The sequence below is a fragment of the Anolis sagrei genome, chromosome X, assembly GCF_037176765.1.
Source record: "Anolis sagrei isolate rAnoSag1 chromosome X, rAnoSag1.mat, whole genome shotgun sequence".
Taxonomy (NCBI): Eukaryota; Metazoa; Chordata; class Lepidosauria; order Squamata; family Dactyloidae; genus Anolis; species Anolis sagrei.
In genome coordinates, this window is record NC_090034.1 from 49,924,148 (window position 1) to 49,942,131 (window position 17,984).

The window sequence follows — 17,984 nt, forward strand, 5'->3', positions numbered from 1 at the left end:
AGCCAATGCAATTCTGAGCTGCACCAATGCACATGTAGTGTCTAGATCAGAGGTTTCCAAAGTGTGCTCCGGGAAGCCCTCGGGGTGCCGCAAAGCCTGTTGGAGGGCTTTGTGATGGCCCCTTGGGTTTCTGCTATTATTATTATTATTATTATTATCATCATCATCATCATCATAATCATCATCATCATCATTGTAGTTTTGTAAATGTTTATTGTTTCCAAATGCTGGCTGAGATCTTTTGGCATGGCACTGGGACCACCTGTACTGGTTTATGCCAGAACCTTTGCAGTTTGATTTTGAGGTCCTGATTATTATTATTATTACTGCAAAAGCTGGATGACCCCTAGGATTGTTGCTGTTGTTGTTGTTGCTGCAAAGGCTGGATGGCCCCGGGATTGCTCCGATTATCATCATCATTATTATTATTATTAATATTATTATTATTATTATTATTACTGCAAAGGCTGGATGACCCCTAGGATTGTTGCTGTTGTTGTTGTTGCAAAGACTGGATGGCCCCTGGGATTGCTCCGATGATGATGATGATGATTATTATTATTATTATTATTATTGTAAAGGTTGGATGGTCCCTGGGATTGTTCCTATTATTATTATTATTATTATTATTAGTATTACAAAGGCTGGGTGGCCATTTGTTGGGGGTGCTTTGATTATGGTTTCCTGCATGAAGGCAGAAGGGGTTTGGACTGGATGGCCCTGGGGGTTTCTCCTATTATTATTATTATTATTAATAATAATAATAATAATACAAAGGCTGGATGACATCAGTTGGGGATGCTTTGATTCTGCTTTTCCTGCATGTCCTTCCAGGGAGATGGGGTGGGATATAAATAAATATTATTGTTGTTGTTGTTTTTGTTGTCATCTCTCTGTCTTAGTGGACCGGATAATAATAATAATAATAATAATAATAATAATAATAATAATAATAATAATAATGTTGTAATTAAAATTCACTTTCTCAGCAAATGTGGGTGGCGAATATATACATGGAATTGGTTAGCTGGAAAGGCAGTAATACACTCCACTGGGTACACCCTTTCTGAGTGCGATTTCTCACAAAATCAGAGTGATAGATAGATAGATAGATAGATAGATAGATAGATAGATAGATAGAATGACAAACAGATACATACATACAAACCTAAAGATAGCTGATAGATAGATGAACAGATACAGACGTACATACAAACAAACCTAGAAATAGCTGATAGATAGGTAGATAGATAGATAGATAGATAGACAAATAGATATATACATACCTACAAACATAGAGATAGGTGATAGATGATAGATAGATAGACAGACAGGCAGACACGAGGGGACTCAGGGTATAGATAGATCAATAGATAGATGAACCGATACATACATACATACTAACCTAGAGATAGGTGATAGATAGACAGACAGACAGATACAAACACACGGCAATAAATTGGGTAGCTGGAGGGGTGATAATGCAATCCACTGGGTACCACGTTTCTAAGTGCAATTTCTCACCAGATTAGAGTGGGATATTATTAATATTTAATATTAATATATTGACAGCTTCTCATTTCCCCTGCAGGACTAAATTCTAGAAATGTCTGTGGAAGTGATGGGTGTGAATCAGATGGCTAGACGAAGCAGATGGTGCTCAAATGGGTACCCCTTTTGCCACGAACGATGCCAGTGCGGGTCAATGGGCTCGGCTTTGCCCACTTTGGCACAAAGGGAAGGGAATCCGCGCCTGGCCGCCGGTGCCAACCTCTCCGAAGCAGGCAGACAATCGGCCGCAGCTGTCGTCCTGGCGCTCACCAGGCGACCCTCCCTCACACAAGCCAAGCAGATGGCAATGCCAGTTTTGGGCAGATGGGAGGCAGGTGGGGAAACCGAGGAAGCCCCCCCGCCTCGTCTCGCTCTCTCTCGCTTTGGGAAAAAAGAAAGAGGGTGGGAAAGCGGGCACCAGGTGGCTTTTGGAGCATTTGGCATGCCTTTGCCAATCAATAATTGAATCATGGAAGCGGAGAACTGGAAGAGACCACAAGTCCATCCAGTTCAAGCCAAAGAGAGATAGATAGATGGAAAGATACGTAGATAGATAGACTGACAGATACATATATACATAATAACTTAGAGATAGATAGATAGATAGATAGTTGGAAGAAATGCCAAGATCCATTCATTCAGTTCAATCCACTAAGATAGATAGATAGATAGATAGATAGATAGATAGATATAGATGAACACATACTGTACATACTAACACAGAAATTAGATAGATAGATAGATAGATAGATAGATAGATAGATAGATAGACAAATGCCAAGATCCATTCAGTCTGATCCACTAAGAGAGATAGATAGATAGATAGATAGATAGATAGAGAGAGATGGATGCATAGAGGGCTGGATAGAGGGATAGATAGAGGGAGGGATAGATAGATAGATAGATAGATAGATAGAGATAGATGTTAAGACCCATTCAGTCTGATCCACTAAGATAGAGAGATAGAGATATAGATAGATAGATGAACAGATACATACATACATATAGATATGTCATTCATAGATAGATAGATAGATAGATAGATAGATAGATAGATAAATAGACAGACAGATGAAATGCCAAAACCCATTCAGCCCGATTCACTAAGATAGAAAGAGGGGGGGGGGGGGGGAATTCCCAAATTCTGTAAGATAGACAGACAGACAGATCGATAGATCAATCTGTCTATCTATCTATCTATCTATCTATCTATCTATCTATCTATCATTTAGCCAGCCAGCAATCATCCATCCATCCATCCTCTCTCTATCATCTGTCATCTACCTATTCAGAACTTTGTACAAAGTTCTGGAGAGACTTATTTTGCATCGAATCATGGAAAACATAGACCCGTGTTCTGATGATTTTAATCTGGTGAGTGGGTTCTTAATAATATTTAGAATTATTTTAATTTTGTGGATGTATTTATTATGTGTTTTATGTTATGTTTGGCATCAAATCGTTGCGTGTTTGGAAGCCGTTCTGAGTCCCTCTGCGGAGGTCGAGAAGGACGGGGTATAAATGTTTTAAATAAATAAATACAATGTATGATCCCACAGCAAGCTGGCTTCAGGAAAGGCAAAAGCTGCACATCACAAGTGCTGAACCTGAGTCTGCACATAGAAGACGGTTTTGAAAGGCAGCAGATCACAGGAGATGTCTTCATAGACCTGTCAGCAGCTTATGACACTGTAAATCATCGCCTTCTCCTAAGGAAAATTTGTAATGTCACAAAGGAGTATTATTTCACCTGCCTCATAGGAAACCTGCTACAAAACAGGAGCTTTTTTGTTGGATTCCAGGGCCAGAGAAGCAGATGGTGAAAACAGAAGAATGGCCTGCCTCAGGGGAGCGTGCTTGCTCCATCAACGTTCAACAATTACACAAATGACCAGCCATTGCCAGAAGGGACAGAGAGTTCCATCTATGCTGATGATCGTGCCATCACTGCTCAAGCAGGGAACTTTGAAAGAGTTGAACAGAAGCTTTTGGTGCTCTTATTATCTATTACAGAGAAAAACAGCTGATTCCTAATCCATCTAAAACACAGATATGTACTTTCCATCTAAAGAACAGACAAGAATATTGAGCTCTGAGGATCACCTGGGAAGGAATCCCACTGGAGCATTGCAACTCACCCAAATACATGGGAGTTACCCTGGACTGTTCTCTGACCTACAAGAAGCACTGTTTGAATATCAAGCAAAAAGTGGGTGCTAGGAACAATATCATACGAAAGCTGATTGGCACGACCTGGGCATCACAACCAGACACAGTGAAGGCATCTGCCCTTGCACTTTGCTACTCTGCTGCTGAGTACGCATGCCCAGTGCGGAATACATGCCATGTTAAAACAGTGGATGTGGCTCTTAATGAGACATGCCACATTATCACAGGCTGTCTGCGCCCTACACCACTGGAGAAATTACACTGTCTAGCTGGTATTGCACCACCTGACATCTGCCGGGAAGTAGCAGTCAATAATGAAAGGACCAAGGCAGTGACTTCTCTGGGCCACCCCCTGTTTGGACATCAGCTAGCATGTCAATGCCTTAAATCAAGAAATCGTATTCTAAGATCTACAGAGATACTCGCAGGAACACCTCAGCAAGTCAGAGTTCAAAAGTGGCAGGCTAAAACCCAGCACCTCAATCCATGGATGATACCAAATGAGAGACTCCCTCCTGGGCACACAGAAAACTGGGCGACTTGGAAGGCGCTGAACAGGCTGCACTCTGGCACCACGAAATGCAGAGTCAACCTTAAGGAATGGGGCCACAAAGTGGAGTTCATGACATTCGAGTGTGGAGAAGAGCAAACTACAGAACACCTATTACAATGCAGTCTGAGCCCTACCGCATGCACAATGGAGGACCTCCTTATAGCAACACCAGAGGCACTCCAAGTGGCCAGCTACTGGTCAAAGGATATTTAATAGAATGCCAAGTTTTTAAACTTTGTGTTTTCTCAAATATATCACAACTGTACCCTTGGTTTGCTTCTAATACAATAAAATAAATAAATAAATAAATAATCTACCTATCTACTGAGCCAGTCAAGTACTATCTGTCCATCCATCATCTGTCTGTCTATCTATCTATCTATCTATCTATCTATCTATCTATCTATCATCCTGCTATCTATTGAGTCATTCAGCTACTGCCTGTCTGTCCGTCTGTCCGTCCGTCCATCCATCCAATCTCTCTCTCTATAATCCCTCAGATCTATTGGGCCAGTCAGCTACTATCTGTCTGTCCATCCATCCATCATAAATAGATAGATGATCTATCTATCCAGCCACCAATCATTTATCCATCCACCCACCCCTCTCTGTCTCTATCATCCACCTATCTATTGAGCCAGTTAGCTACGATCTGTCTGTCTGTCCATCTGCCCATCATATTTCTCTCTCTCTCTCTCTCTCTTATCATCCACCTATGTAATGAGCCAATCAGCGACTATCTGTCTGTGTGTCCATCCATCATCTATCTATCTATCTATCTATCTATCTATCTATCTATCCATCCATCCATCCATCCTATCTCTCTCTCTCTCATCCCTCTATCTATTGAGCCATTCAGCGACTATCTGTTTGTCCATCCATCATCTATCTATCTATCTATCTATTGATCTATCTGCCTATCTATCTATCTATAGAGAAAGAAAGAAAGAAAGAAAGAGGGAAGGGAAGGGAAGGGGATAGAATGGATGGATGGACAGAGGATAGATAGATGGATGGATGGATAGAGGGATAGATAGATAGACAGACATACAGACAGGTAGGTAGATAAAGGGATAGACAGACAGACAGACAGGCAGACAGATAGATAGACAGATCATGGATGGACAGATAGTAGCTGATTGTTTGTCCATCCATCCATCTTTCTATCTATCCATCCATCCTTCTATTAATCTAGCCATCCACCATCCATCCATCCCTCGATTTATCCATCCCTCTATCCATCTATTCATCTGTCTACCCATCCTTCTATCTATCCATCTGTCAAGGGGACCAAGAGAACCACATTGGGTACAATTGGTGGGCAAAGCAGGCCTTGGCACCTGCCATCTGGGCAAGCCTGGCATTGGGGAACCCCTTTGGGCGCTCCATGGAACGCCCCTCCTGCATCTGCCTGTGTTTGGGAAGTGATGCCTTTCCCGAGGTGCTCTTTTGATGCCTCCGCTCGGCTGCCCGCGCCAAGGAGGCTGGCACCCTTGCGCCTGCCAAGAAGAGGATGAGTGATCCTAATGGACTTTCTGGCAGGCAGGGAGGGGAAGACAACAAAATCTGTCCGTCGAAGGGAAGCACCGGCAGCTGCCGCCGCCGTGGCACTGAATGAAGGCAGGCGGGCGAGCGGCCAAGCGGGTAACTGCAAGCCCATTAGAGGGCAATGAAGTTGCCAAGGCTGGCAGGAGGAAGAAGGGGACAGGTGCAGGCCAGGCTCCCGGCCTCATCTTTAATTCAACAGAGAAAGCAATGGAGGGAGTGAGAAAGAAAGAGGCAAAGAACGAGGGAGGCATCCCCGCATGCAATGACTTCCCTGCAACCAAAGGCCTTTCTTCCTTAATTATAGGCACTAGGGTTGTGCAATTTTTCATTATGCGTCATAACTCGGATCAGATTCGTTCAATCCGTACTTACGAAGCAATACCCGACACATGCGCTAAAAACTCAAGACTTTTTTATCAATCGTCAATAATAATAATAATAATAATAATAATCTTTATTTATACCCTGCCACCATCTCCCCAGTGGGGACTAGGAGCGGCTTACATGGGGCCAAGCCCGGACAACATATTACAGCAATAAAATCGAAGCATAAATAACAAACAACAACAACATCATCAGAATACATTAATAATAATAATAAGAAAAAAGCAGTCATAAAATAACATTCTAATAAACACAATAATGATAACAGTAGGTGGGCCCTAATAGACACCAAAACTCATCCTGGTCCACAATCCGAACCCTCCCAACAGATGGACATCCAAGTTTTGGTTCAGGAGAGTATGGGGTAATGCTCTCACAGGACCCTAAACGCTTCAGCCGTCCTACAAAACTAGAACTAAATCGATGACATGAACTATAACAACCCATAAGGCACCAAAACATGGATATTCTATACCGGAGAATGAATGCAGCAAAGCACTTCCAGGCTCGCATCGAGAAATAAATGTGCGGTAGGCCTTTGCCATTAATAAGTAATACACTCAACACTGCAGACTGTGGTCGGAGAGGAAAAAACAAATCTCGGGGAGAACAGATGTTTATGGGAGCCAATTGCTTTAGGAGCTCCAGCAAAAATTGGAAGTTTTCTCGCAGACATGAGAAGGAAATGCTGCATTTCACTTCGGCCTCGTCTTCATGAACTGAAAAACACAGATTCACTTTGGTTTGGTTTTTGCCTTTAACCCAACTTTAAGCAAAGTCAGGGGAGAACATACTAGAGAGGTTTGGGGAGAATTTACCATGATTTATAGTTGTAGGCTCTGGGATGTACAATTCACCTGCAATCTAAGAACTGCAATCTGAACTCTACCCAACATGGACCTGGAAGTAACTTGGCACACAGAGCCCCCATGACCAACAAAGAATACTGGAGGTCTTTGGAGAGATTTAGAGGAGTTATAGTTCACCTACATCCAGAATGCACTATGAACTCAAACAATGATGAATCTGGACCAAACTTGGCACACATAAGATATTGAATACTGGTGGGTTTTGAGGGGAATTGGCCTGGACATTTATAGTTTACTGGGATTTATAGTTTACCTGCAATCAATGAGTACTCTGAACTCCGTCAAAGATGGAATTGGACCAAATTTGGCACACAGAGGCTCCGTGACCAGGGAAATTCACCTTGATTTTGGAGGAGTTGTAATTCACCTACATCCAGTGAGCATTGTGAACCCAAACAATGATAGATCTGGACCAAACTTGGCACACATACATGATATGCCGAAATTTGATTACTGGAGGGTTTTGGGGGTGAACTGGCCATCCTCTTCGGGAGTTGAAGTTCACCCACATCTAGGGAAACTGTGATCTCCATTGATGATGGGCCTGGACTAAACTTGGCACACAGAATCCCCATGATCAGCTTAACCTACTGGAGGGGTTTGAGAGGACTGATTCACCATGGTGGGAGTTGTAGTTTACCCTGCAGCCAGAGAGCACACTGAACCCCACCGATGATGCATCTTGAGCAGACTTTCCCAAGATAACCAACTTTAGGTACTGATCGAGTTTCTTGGGGTTAACCTGGCATGATATGAGTTGTAGTTTACCCACAACCTTATGCATTTTTTACAATTTAAAAATGACTTTTTCAAATAGCCCATAACAACAACAATAAACATACTGATAATAATAGCTTAAGATAATAATAGCTTAAACATACTGATAATAATAGCTTAAATAATAGTTCTCAACCAAATGTTTTGGCCTTCAACTCGCAGAAATCTATACAGCTGGTAAACTGGCTGGGATTTCTGGGAGTTGTAGGCCAAAACACCTGGGGACCCACAGGTTGAGAACTACTGGCTTAAGACCTTGTGGCCATTTGGATCAGGTTGATGATGATGGCAATGATACTACCACTACTACTACTACTACTAATAGCTATTAGTAGTAGTACTTTATATTATTATTGTTATTATTACTATTATTATTATTATTGTATTGTTGAAGGCTTTCATGGCTGGAATCACTGGGTTGTTGTAGGTTTTTCGGGCTATATGGCTATGTTCTAGAAGCATTCTCTCCTGATGTTTCGCCTGCATCTATAGCAAGCATCCTCAGAGGACCTCACAACCTTTGAGGATGCTTGCCATAGATGCAGGCGAAACGTCAGGGGAGAATGCTTCTAGAACATAGCCATATAGCCCGAAAAACCTACAACAACATCAACAACACAGGATTCCATAAGTGGGTGTCATGGGAGTTAAACTAGCACCATTGCACTACGAATGTGCACACAGGACTTCTCTGGACAGCAAGAGAGGAATGCTCTCAGATCTGGCCCACGGTCAGTTCTTCACCATGTCATTTTGGCTGCATCCTCTCCTCCGAAAGCCCTTTTTCTCATTCCCTTATTCTTCCCTCTCCCCGTTCCAGTGCGCAAGGGCATTTCCTTGCCAGAACGGCTGCGACACAACGCATTTGATCGATGGCGGGAGATTGATTACCATTACGCTGCACCGCTTTTGACTTTCAGCCCTGACCTCCTCCTGTCCACTGCAGTCACAAAATCCCACCTCTTGAAAACGGGGGAAATGCACCTCAAAGGAAGGGAGAGCCCCGAGTTCAGATCCTATTAAAGGATACAGGACAGGGGTTCGGAACCCAGTATGGGATTCTTGGGCAGGATGGGACTCTCTTATGACCCACACTCCGCGGCAAAGCTCTCCGTTGGAGATAACCGCCTCTGGAGTTGTTTCAGAGAAATTCTGCTGACGCAGAGTATCATCGCAAGGAAGGGAGAGGAGAGAAGGGGGAGCGATGGCAACTGGTCCAGACTGATAATGTCAGAGACAACGGGAGCCGCATCTTAATGACGGCCAACCAACCGGTCGTCTCTCGGCTTTCACCATCCCTGGCACAGACAAAGCAAGACTCATAGAAGAGACACTAATGGCTACCCGTCCGACCACGCAAAAAGACCCCATTCGTACCATCCTGGTGGATAGACGTCCAGACAAGAGTGAGTCCTGCCTTGGAAAGACTTTGTGGGACAGAAATGCCTTAGCATTTCATCTATGTGAAAATACAGTTCTAATGGACATGTGATCAACTTCTGTGGAATGACTGAGATGATTGCAGAACTGGCTGAGTCATAATCATGTGAGGTTTATGACTAGAGGTTGCATCATTCGTTTGTCCCGTACTGATGACAAGCCATCAGGTAGTTATCAAAGGAGAGTGAAATGCTCCCTCTTTCTCTTTTCCATGACTCTCTTTCTCTGTGTGTCTCTTGCTGAATCTCATCCTGAGTCTCGTTTGTAATAATAAATGAGAATAATACTTTATTTGTATTCCACCCTATCTCCCCGAGAGGATTCAGGGCAGATTCCAGCAAACACACAGGAAAAGGTAAATGTTCAATGCCTTGAAAACCGCCATGACACAAATACAATAACAACCCACCCAAATCCCAAAAGAAACCAACATTTAACAGCGAATTGTAACCTAAAACTAAAATTACATAATCAATTAAATTATATCTGACCTAAAAACATGAACCTCAAATTCCAGAATGACTAAAAGTTCAATCAAGAGAGTCAAAATTAATTATGTTGCCATGATGTCAACAGCACCAACCAAACCGACAAAGCTGGGGTACAATAATAGTTTCCAGTCAAAGGTGTATTAACTAGTCTAGTCCTCCTCCTCTCCATATGCTAATGAGCACATGGCCGGGCTTAGCACAGCAGGCAAGATTGACAGTTTGAGCCCGGGGCAGGGTGAGCACCCGCCGTTAGCCCCAACTCACCTGCTCACCTAGCAGGTTGAAAGCAGAAATGCAAGTAGATAAAATAGGTACCGCTTTCAGCAGGGAGGTAATAAAGGCACCCTTAAAGGGCATGGATTGGAGGAAAGCTCCTTGGCATGGAAGATGGAGACAGCACACCCTCCCCTGATGGCCGGAGTCAAACACAGCCTCCAAGATGCCGGAAATAAGATGGGAAAAACTGCCTTTACCTCTGTTTGTGTTGTGCATTGAATGTTTGTTGTATGTGTGTTCTGTAAAGCCGCTCTGAGTCCAATTCGAGGTGATAAGGGTGGGGTATAAATACGTTAAACAATAAATAAATAAATAGTTTTAACTATTTTTTGAAAGAGAGAAGGGAGGAAGTCACTTTTATTTCTTTAAGGAGGGTGTTCCAGAGGCCGGGGACGATCATGTGGAAGGCCCTTTCTCTCATTCCTACCAGCCATGACACATCTGTGTATCATAATTATGGATCTGTGTACAGCTGTAAATAGTGGGATGCCGAAGATTAAAGCCTCCTGATATTTTGGATGAACTCGGTGCTAGAGGATACAAGCAAGAGAGTGCATTCTAGACAGAACTGGTTGGGCACCATTAGCAGACTGGGCTCAATCAGTCTTTGGTCCCATCCAACTGCTATAACAAAATGGTCCTAAACTCATATAGCAAACTCATCGGGTTAGGAAGGTCTGTGATGTCATTATTATTATTATTATTAATAATAATAATAATAATAATACCCCGCTTTATCTCTCCTGAAGGAGATTTGTCACTCAGAGAATGGGTGGCCACACTCAAAGAGGCAAAACTCCTTATATGTGAAGTTTACCTGACAAACACAATTTACTAAGAAGTGGGTTGGACTAGATGGCTCCTATGGGCTCTTCTTGCAACTCTAGGATGCTATGACATCATTGCCGCTAGGACAAAATTCCTGATTGGTTGGCAACCATCAGGAAGGATTCAAGTTATTACTTATGATTCTAAGTTCAGCAAAACTCTCTATATGCGAAGTTCATTCAGCAAACACAACGGGCTAAGAAGTGCATGATATCATCATCATTAGTACAGGATCCTGGATTGGTTGGCAGCGATCACAAAGGTCTTTGGTCCAGCCAAACTCGATATATGTTCCTAAGTTTGCACAGTAAACACAATTAGATAAGAAGTGCTATTGTTAATATATAGCATATATCAAGTTTCCCTGACTGGTTGGCAACCATCAGAAAACCCGAAATGCAAAATTTCACAATATCCTTGCCATGCTGCATTCGGAAAAAAGTATTTTCCACACAAAAACACCTTCAGGCGAATTTTGCATTGAAAAAGTCCTTCGCTGTGAAAAATCTACATCAACTGGGTTTCGTCTCCCTCAAAGTTTCTCCATACTTGCGAAACTCCAAAACAAATTTCTTTTTTTCCCAACACAGCTCCCAGAATCTGGAAGTCGGCTTGAGGATTCTGGGATTCGCAATCCCAAAAGGTATCATATTTCAGAGCTTCTACATTAGGAAGAACGTGTCACAATGGTGTCCTATGGAAGTGGGAGCGAGACACTTTAAGACATGGATTCAAACTCCAGGAAAAGAGATTCCACCCAAACGATTATAGGATTATTTTTGTTTAGTTGCTGCAGAGAAAAAAACGGCAAATGTACTTCTCCATGCTGCCTTAAACAGGAGCTGGGCTCCACCTTAAAAAGGGAGAGAGAGAGAGAAGGAAGGAAGGAGGGAGAATGCCTTCCAGCCCAGGGAAAGTGACAGCCCCGAGAAGCTCTTATCAGCCGCATATTTACTGCCTGAGGTTTGTGACCAATTAGAGGGATCAGGTGATTATTTCAAGGCTCATTCCGAGTCCCAGACGACTGGGGTCAAGGTCAGCGCACAGAAACAACCCGTTCAATGCATTAATGCAGAAGTGCTTTACAAGATGCAGAGCAGACCCATAGAAGTGCATTATATGACAGTGTAGATCCAACCCAAATGGCCCGTAAGCACCCTATACACACATACACACATGTTTACCTCTCTCACGGACAAAATACGCCAAGTAGAGGTCGAGCTCCTTGACCGAGACGCTGATGTGGTGGGGCTGGACGCAGAGAATGGGGTTGGTGCATTGCGGGGCCTTCACCAGGCGCTCCCCATCGGTGCTCTCCAACGGGATTCCCTTGAAAAGGATCACCATGACCAGGTCCAGGCGCCAGACTTTGTCGGCCTGGCGCAGGCAGTCGATGCGGCGCATCTTGCCCTTCTGGTCCGGGTTAGAGAGCACGCAGCAGGAGGACTTCTTGCCAGTGATGGAGAGGACAAAGTCCTCGCGGTACTCGGGCCGGATGTCCTTGCGTAGCTTGGCCAGCAAGCGTGAGGCCCACTTCTGCTTCACCTCGGGCTTCTCATTCAGCAGCTCGTCCTTGACCGCCCGCTCCTCGTCCTTGGTCATCCGCTTCTCGTGCTTCTTGAAGTACTTGCGCTTTCGGGCCTGGAGGTTAAACCAGGTGTATGCGAAGGCCCGGACGTGGGGGAGAAGGGCCTCAATGAAGGGATGGAACTCATCCTGAGGGAGAAGCAGGAAAGAGAGAAACAGCGTCAACATCATAATCCCACCAAAGAGAAAAAGGCCAACAACACCATAATTCCCACCAAAGAGTGAAGGACCACGACCATCATCCATTTGAGCTCAGCATCCTACCAAAGAGAGAAGCAACATCAACATAATCCCTTAAAGCTTCAATATCCCATCTCAATGTCCCACCAAATAGAGAAGGGCCATTAACACCATCCCTTTGACCTCAATGTCCCACTAACACAGTGGTTCTCAATCTGTGGGTCCCCAGATGTTTTGGCCTTCAACTCCCAGAAATCCTAACAGCTGGTAAACTGGCTGGGATTTCTGGGAGTTGTAGGCCAAAACACCTGGGGACCCACAGGTTGAGAACCACTGCACTAAAGAGAGAGGGACCATCAACATAATCCTTTTGAGCAGTGGTTCCCAACCTGTGGGTTCCCAGGTGTTTTGGTCTACAACTCCCAGAAATCCCAGCCAGTTTACCAGCTGTTTCCAGGATTTCTGGGAGTTAAGGGCCAAAACTTCTAGGGAACCAATGGGTTGAGAACCATTGCTTTTGAGGTCAGCATTGCACCAAAAAGAGAAGAACTATCAACACCATCCCTTAAAACTTCAACATCCCACTAAAGAAAGACCATCAATATCATCCCTTCAATCTCAATGTCCCATCAAATAGAGAAGGACCATCAACATCATCCCTTCAACCACCAAAGAGAGAACCAACATCAACCCCTGAACCTCAACATCCAACCAAAGAAAAGACCATTAACATCATCCCTTCAATCTCAACATCTCACCAAAGAAAGGCCTCCAACCCCAATGTCCCAACAAAGACAGAACCATCAACACCATCCCTTAAAGCTTCAATATCCCACTTCAATATCCCACCAATGAGAGGACCATCAACACCATCCCTTAAAGCTTCAATATCCCACTTCAATGTCCCACCAAAGACAGAACCATCAACACCATCCCTTAAAGCTTCAATATCCCACTTCAATATCCCACCAATGAGAGGACCATCAACACCATCTCTTAAAGCTTCAATATCCCACCAATGAGAGGACCATCAACACCATCCCTTAAAGCTTCAATATCCCACTTCAATGTCCCACCAAAGACAGAACCATCAACACCATCCCTTAAAGCTTCAATATCCCACCAATGAGAGGACCATCAACACCATCCCTTAAAGCTTCAATATCCCACTTCAATGTCCCACCAATGAGAGGACCATCAACACCATCCCTTAAAGCTTCAATATCCCACCAAAGAGAGGACCATCAACATCATCACCCCACCAAAGAGAGAAGGGACATCAACACCATCCCTTAAAGCAGGCATGGGGAACCTTCGGCTCTCCAGGTGTGGTGGACTTCAACTCCCACAATTCCTTGAGGCCAAGGTAAGCCTTTGGGGTGAATGCTGAGCCTCAAGGAATTGTGGGAGTTGAAGTCCACCACACCTGGAGAGCCGAAGGTTCCTGACCCCTGCCTTAAAGCTTCAATGTCCCACCAAAAAGAGAAGGGCCATCATCATCATCCCTTTGATCTCAACATCCCATCAAGAAAGATCATCAACAGAATCACTTCAGCATCCCTCCAAATAGAGACAGATTGTCAACACCATCCCTTTGAAATCAACATCCCACCAAAGAAAACCAACAACATCAATCCCTGAACCAAAGAGAGAAGCAACCGCATTTGCTTTCTTCCAACGGTGAACCAAATAATAGTATGTGAAACCATCTTGACACCATCTTACACACAATTGTTTTCAGATATCCCTCCACGTCAGGCAAAAGAAATGCCGACGCCACAGCATATCTAAGTGCACAAAGACATAGGTTTTGGAGCATTTGCATCTGGGACCGTTGATTTATTAACTCCCTCTTTGGCACGACCGCGTCAAACTACAACTCCCAGGATCCCCATCGCACAAAGCAATGGAGATAGATGCAGCCAAGGTCAAACGAGGATGAGGAGGGGACAAGGTAAAGGAAGGTCAAGCCAGGTGAGGTCTCCGATGGGAGTAATTCATTAGCCAACCATGTACATCTGCCTTTCAGGCTGGGATTATCCCCGATTGGATTTCAGCCTTCCGCCACTGGGCAAACCTACACACACACACACACACACATACAAACTAGGGCTGTGTGATCAATTAAAAAAATGTTTCAATACTCCTTATGAAATTGGGGAGGGGTGTTTTTAAGGGTGTTTCCAAAATTATGGACCTAACAATTTTGCAACAATAATGAAGTATTGTTGTGATTGTGTTTTATTTTGTATTGTTTTGTTATATTTTATGCTTGTCTTATTTTATTTTATTATGATATTGCCTTATGTTTTTTGTTACTGTATTGTAATTTCATTTCTGGTCTTGGCCTCATGTAAGCCGCCCCAAGTCCCCTTTGGGGAGATGGTGGCGGGGTATAAATAAAGATTATTATTATTATTATTATTATTATTATTATTATTATTGAAGGCTTTCATGGCCGGAATCACTGGATTGCGGTGAGTTTTCTAGACTGTATGGCCATGTTCCAGAAGCATTCTCTCCTGACGTTTCACCCACATCTATGGCAGGCATCCTCAGAGGTTGAGGGGTCTGTTGGAAACTAAGTGAGGTTTATATATCTGTGGAAAGTCCAGGGTAGGGTAAAAAACTCTTGTCTGCTAGAGATACATGTGAATTACATGTGAATGTAATTTGCCATCTTGATTAGCATTTAATAGCCCGCAGTTTCAAGGCCTGGCTGGTTGCTGCCTGGGGGAATCCTTTGTTGGGAGGTGTTAGCTGGCTCTGATTGATTCTTGTCTGGAATTCCCCTGCTTTTTGAGTTTTGCTCTTTATTTACTGTCCTGCTTTTAGAGTTTTTTTAAAAAATACTGGTAGCCAGATTGTGTTCATTTTCATGGTTTCTTCCTTTCTGTTGAAATGGTCCACATGCTTATGAATTTCAATGGCTTCTCTGTGTAGTCTGACATGGTGGTTGTGAGAGTGGCCCAGCGTTTCTGTGTTCGCAAACAGACATCAGAAGAGCTGCAAGACCAAGAACAAGCCACAAGAGTCAAGACAAAGATCCACCCAGAGGAAAAGGGTTCTTACCATACATCAAGGGAACCACAGACTGCAGAGGGAATAGGCCTGTTCAATGCATGGTTCGAAAGTGCTTACAAAACTAAAGTTCTGGTGGTGAAAATGTCTTAACTCTTTCAAAATTTAATTATTATTTCGTTATTGGTGATTTTTATGACAGAACTAATTAGGAAATGCCATTAATAATGAAAATTTGAGAGTTTTGTTAGAGTTCTGAAATTTTCACCACCAGAACTTTAGTTTTGTAAGTACTTTAGAACCATTTAGAACCATGCATTGAACAAGCTGAGGAAGAAAAACAACATACAGAGGATCTACAAGAAAATCCAACAAATGCTCCGTTCAGCAAAATAGAGGGATCCTCTCACCTCTGCAAGAGTCTACCATCTACCATGCAGCTATGGACAAGAAGTCTCCATAGGGACCCCCAAACACAGCAGCATTGCCCAAGCGTGAATCATAGAACACGAAAGACACTGCAGACTAATCCAAACAGAGAAGTCGGCCATAGCAGAGCCCCTGATGAACCAACCTAGACATTGAATATTATTTGAGAACACAGAAATGCTGGACCTCTCTAACAACCACCATGTCCGACTACACAGAGTAGCCATTGAGATCCACAAGCATGTGGACAATTTCAACAGAAAGGAACTATGAAAATGAACAAAATCTGGCTACCAGTATTTTAAAAAACCCTAAAATCAGGGCAGTAAATGAAGAACAACGCTCAAAAACGGGGAACTTCAGACAAGAAACCATCAGGGACAGCAAATCACCTCTCAACAAAGGATTCCCCCAGGAAGGAAGCAGCCAGACTTTGAAGCTGCAAGGCCATTCCACGCTAAACAAGTTGGGCAACGGCAACAATCGCACTTGCCTCCAACAGATGAGAGTTCTTTCCCTCCACCTTGGACATCCCACAGATATATAAACGCCGCTTGCCCAGTTTCCAACAGACCCTTCAATCTCTGAGGATGCCTGCTACAGATGTGGGCAAAACATCAGGAGAGAATGCTTCTGGACCATGGAAAACCCACAGCAACCCAATAACGAAGTAACATTTTTTTGTTACTTTCTGCCATTAAGAGATCACGCAAGTGGGCTTGTTTCTCCCTTGTTTTCAGAGCTATTGTGGTGAAACTCACTATCATTGTATATACCACACCTTTCCCACTGTTAGCCCACCAAGTTTCAGAATGTTACACACGTCCACTAATTTGGGGGGAATTTTTGAATTTTTTACAAACTTTAAAAAAAACACAACAAAACTACAAGAGCGATTGACTTGGTTTTTATACACAATGCACAAGGTCACCAGGAAGTTTCGGAATGTTACACTCATCCACTGATTTTTGGGGAATTTTTGAATATTTTTACAAACAATATTTTTTTTAAAAGTACAAATGCGATCTGTTGGATTTTATATACAACGCACAAGATCACCAGGGCATCCATACATGTAATAAAAATAATGACACATTTAATAATAATAAAAATTTAATAATATACTTAATAATAATAAGTGTCATAGAAATGATGAAGATAACTTTAAGTAATAAATGTAATAAAAATAATGGTGATAAATTTAATAATAATATTTCATAATGAATGTAATAAAATAATGAAAAATGTAATAATAATATTTAATAATTAATGCGACAAAAATAATGATGATAAATTTAATAATATTTAATACTGAAGTTAATAAAAATAATAATACATTTAATAGTAATACATTAGTAATAATAATAAATTTAATACTATGACTATTATTTAATTAAAATAATGATGATGATGAATTTAATAATAATAATAATAATAATAATAATAATAATAATAAATTTCACCGTTATCATCATCACCACCTTCCGTGGGAGAAACATGAAGGAAAGAAATCAGCAGAATCTCTGAATGCCCTCGTTTTGCCCTGGAAACCAACTGATCGCATGGTGCGGTTCAAAGGGTAATTTGCAGCCATGGGGCCATTGGTTGCGCATGAAAGGCTGCCCAAAGACCACATCCTTGATCGGAGAGGTTTCATAGGAATGCATGGATTCCCTCTACATGGCTGCCTTTTTAAAGGGGGCTCTCCTATCAAAGTTTCCCAGTTCCATGACACTTTCCAATCAATGCAGTGTGACGCTCGCTTGAACTCCTATAGTGAACAGTGGTGGAGTTTGGGGAAAATAGAAAATAGAGTTTGGGGAGTTGTAGTTGCTGGGATTTGTAGTTCATCTACAATCACAGAGCACTCTGAACCAAATG

The 17,984-nt window shown here is 42.7% G+C and overlaps 1 protein-coding gene across 2 annotated transcripts in view; it reads right to left on the reverse strand.

Moving 5' to 3' along the window:
• The window catches only part of NFIC (nuclear factor I C), a 111,400-nt gene that overhangs the window by 53,771 nt on the left and 39,645 nt on the right, over positions 1-17,984 (reverse strand). For both annotated transcript variants that reach the window (XM_060785191.2, XM_060785190.2), the window contains exon 2: positions 12,071-12,602. In XM_060785191.2, the coding sequence (XP_060641174.1) occupies positions 12,071-12,602 (532 nt within the window). The remainder of the gene's footprint in view (positions 1-12,070; positions 12,603-17,984) is intronic.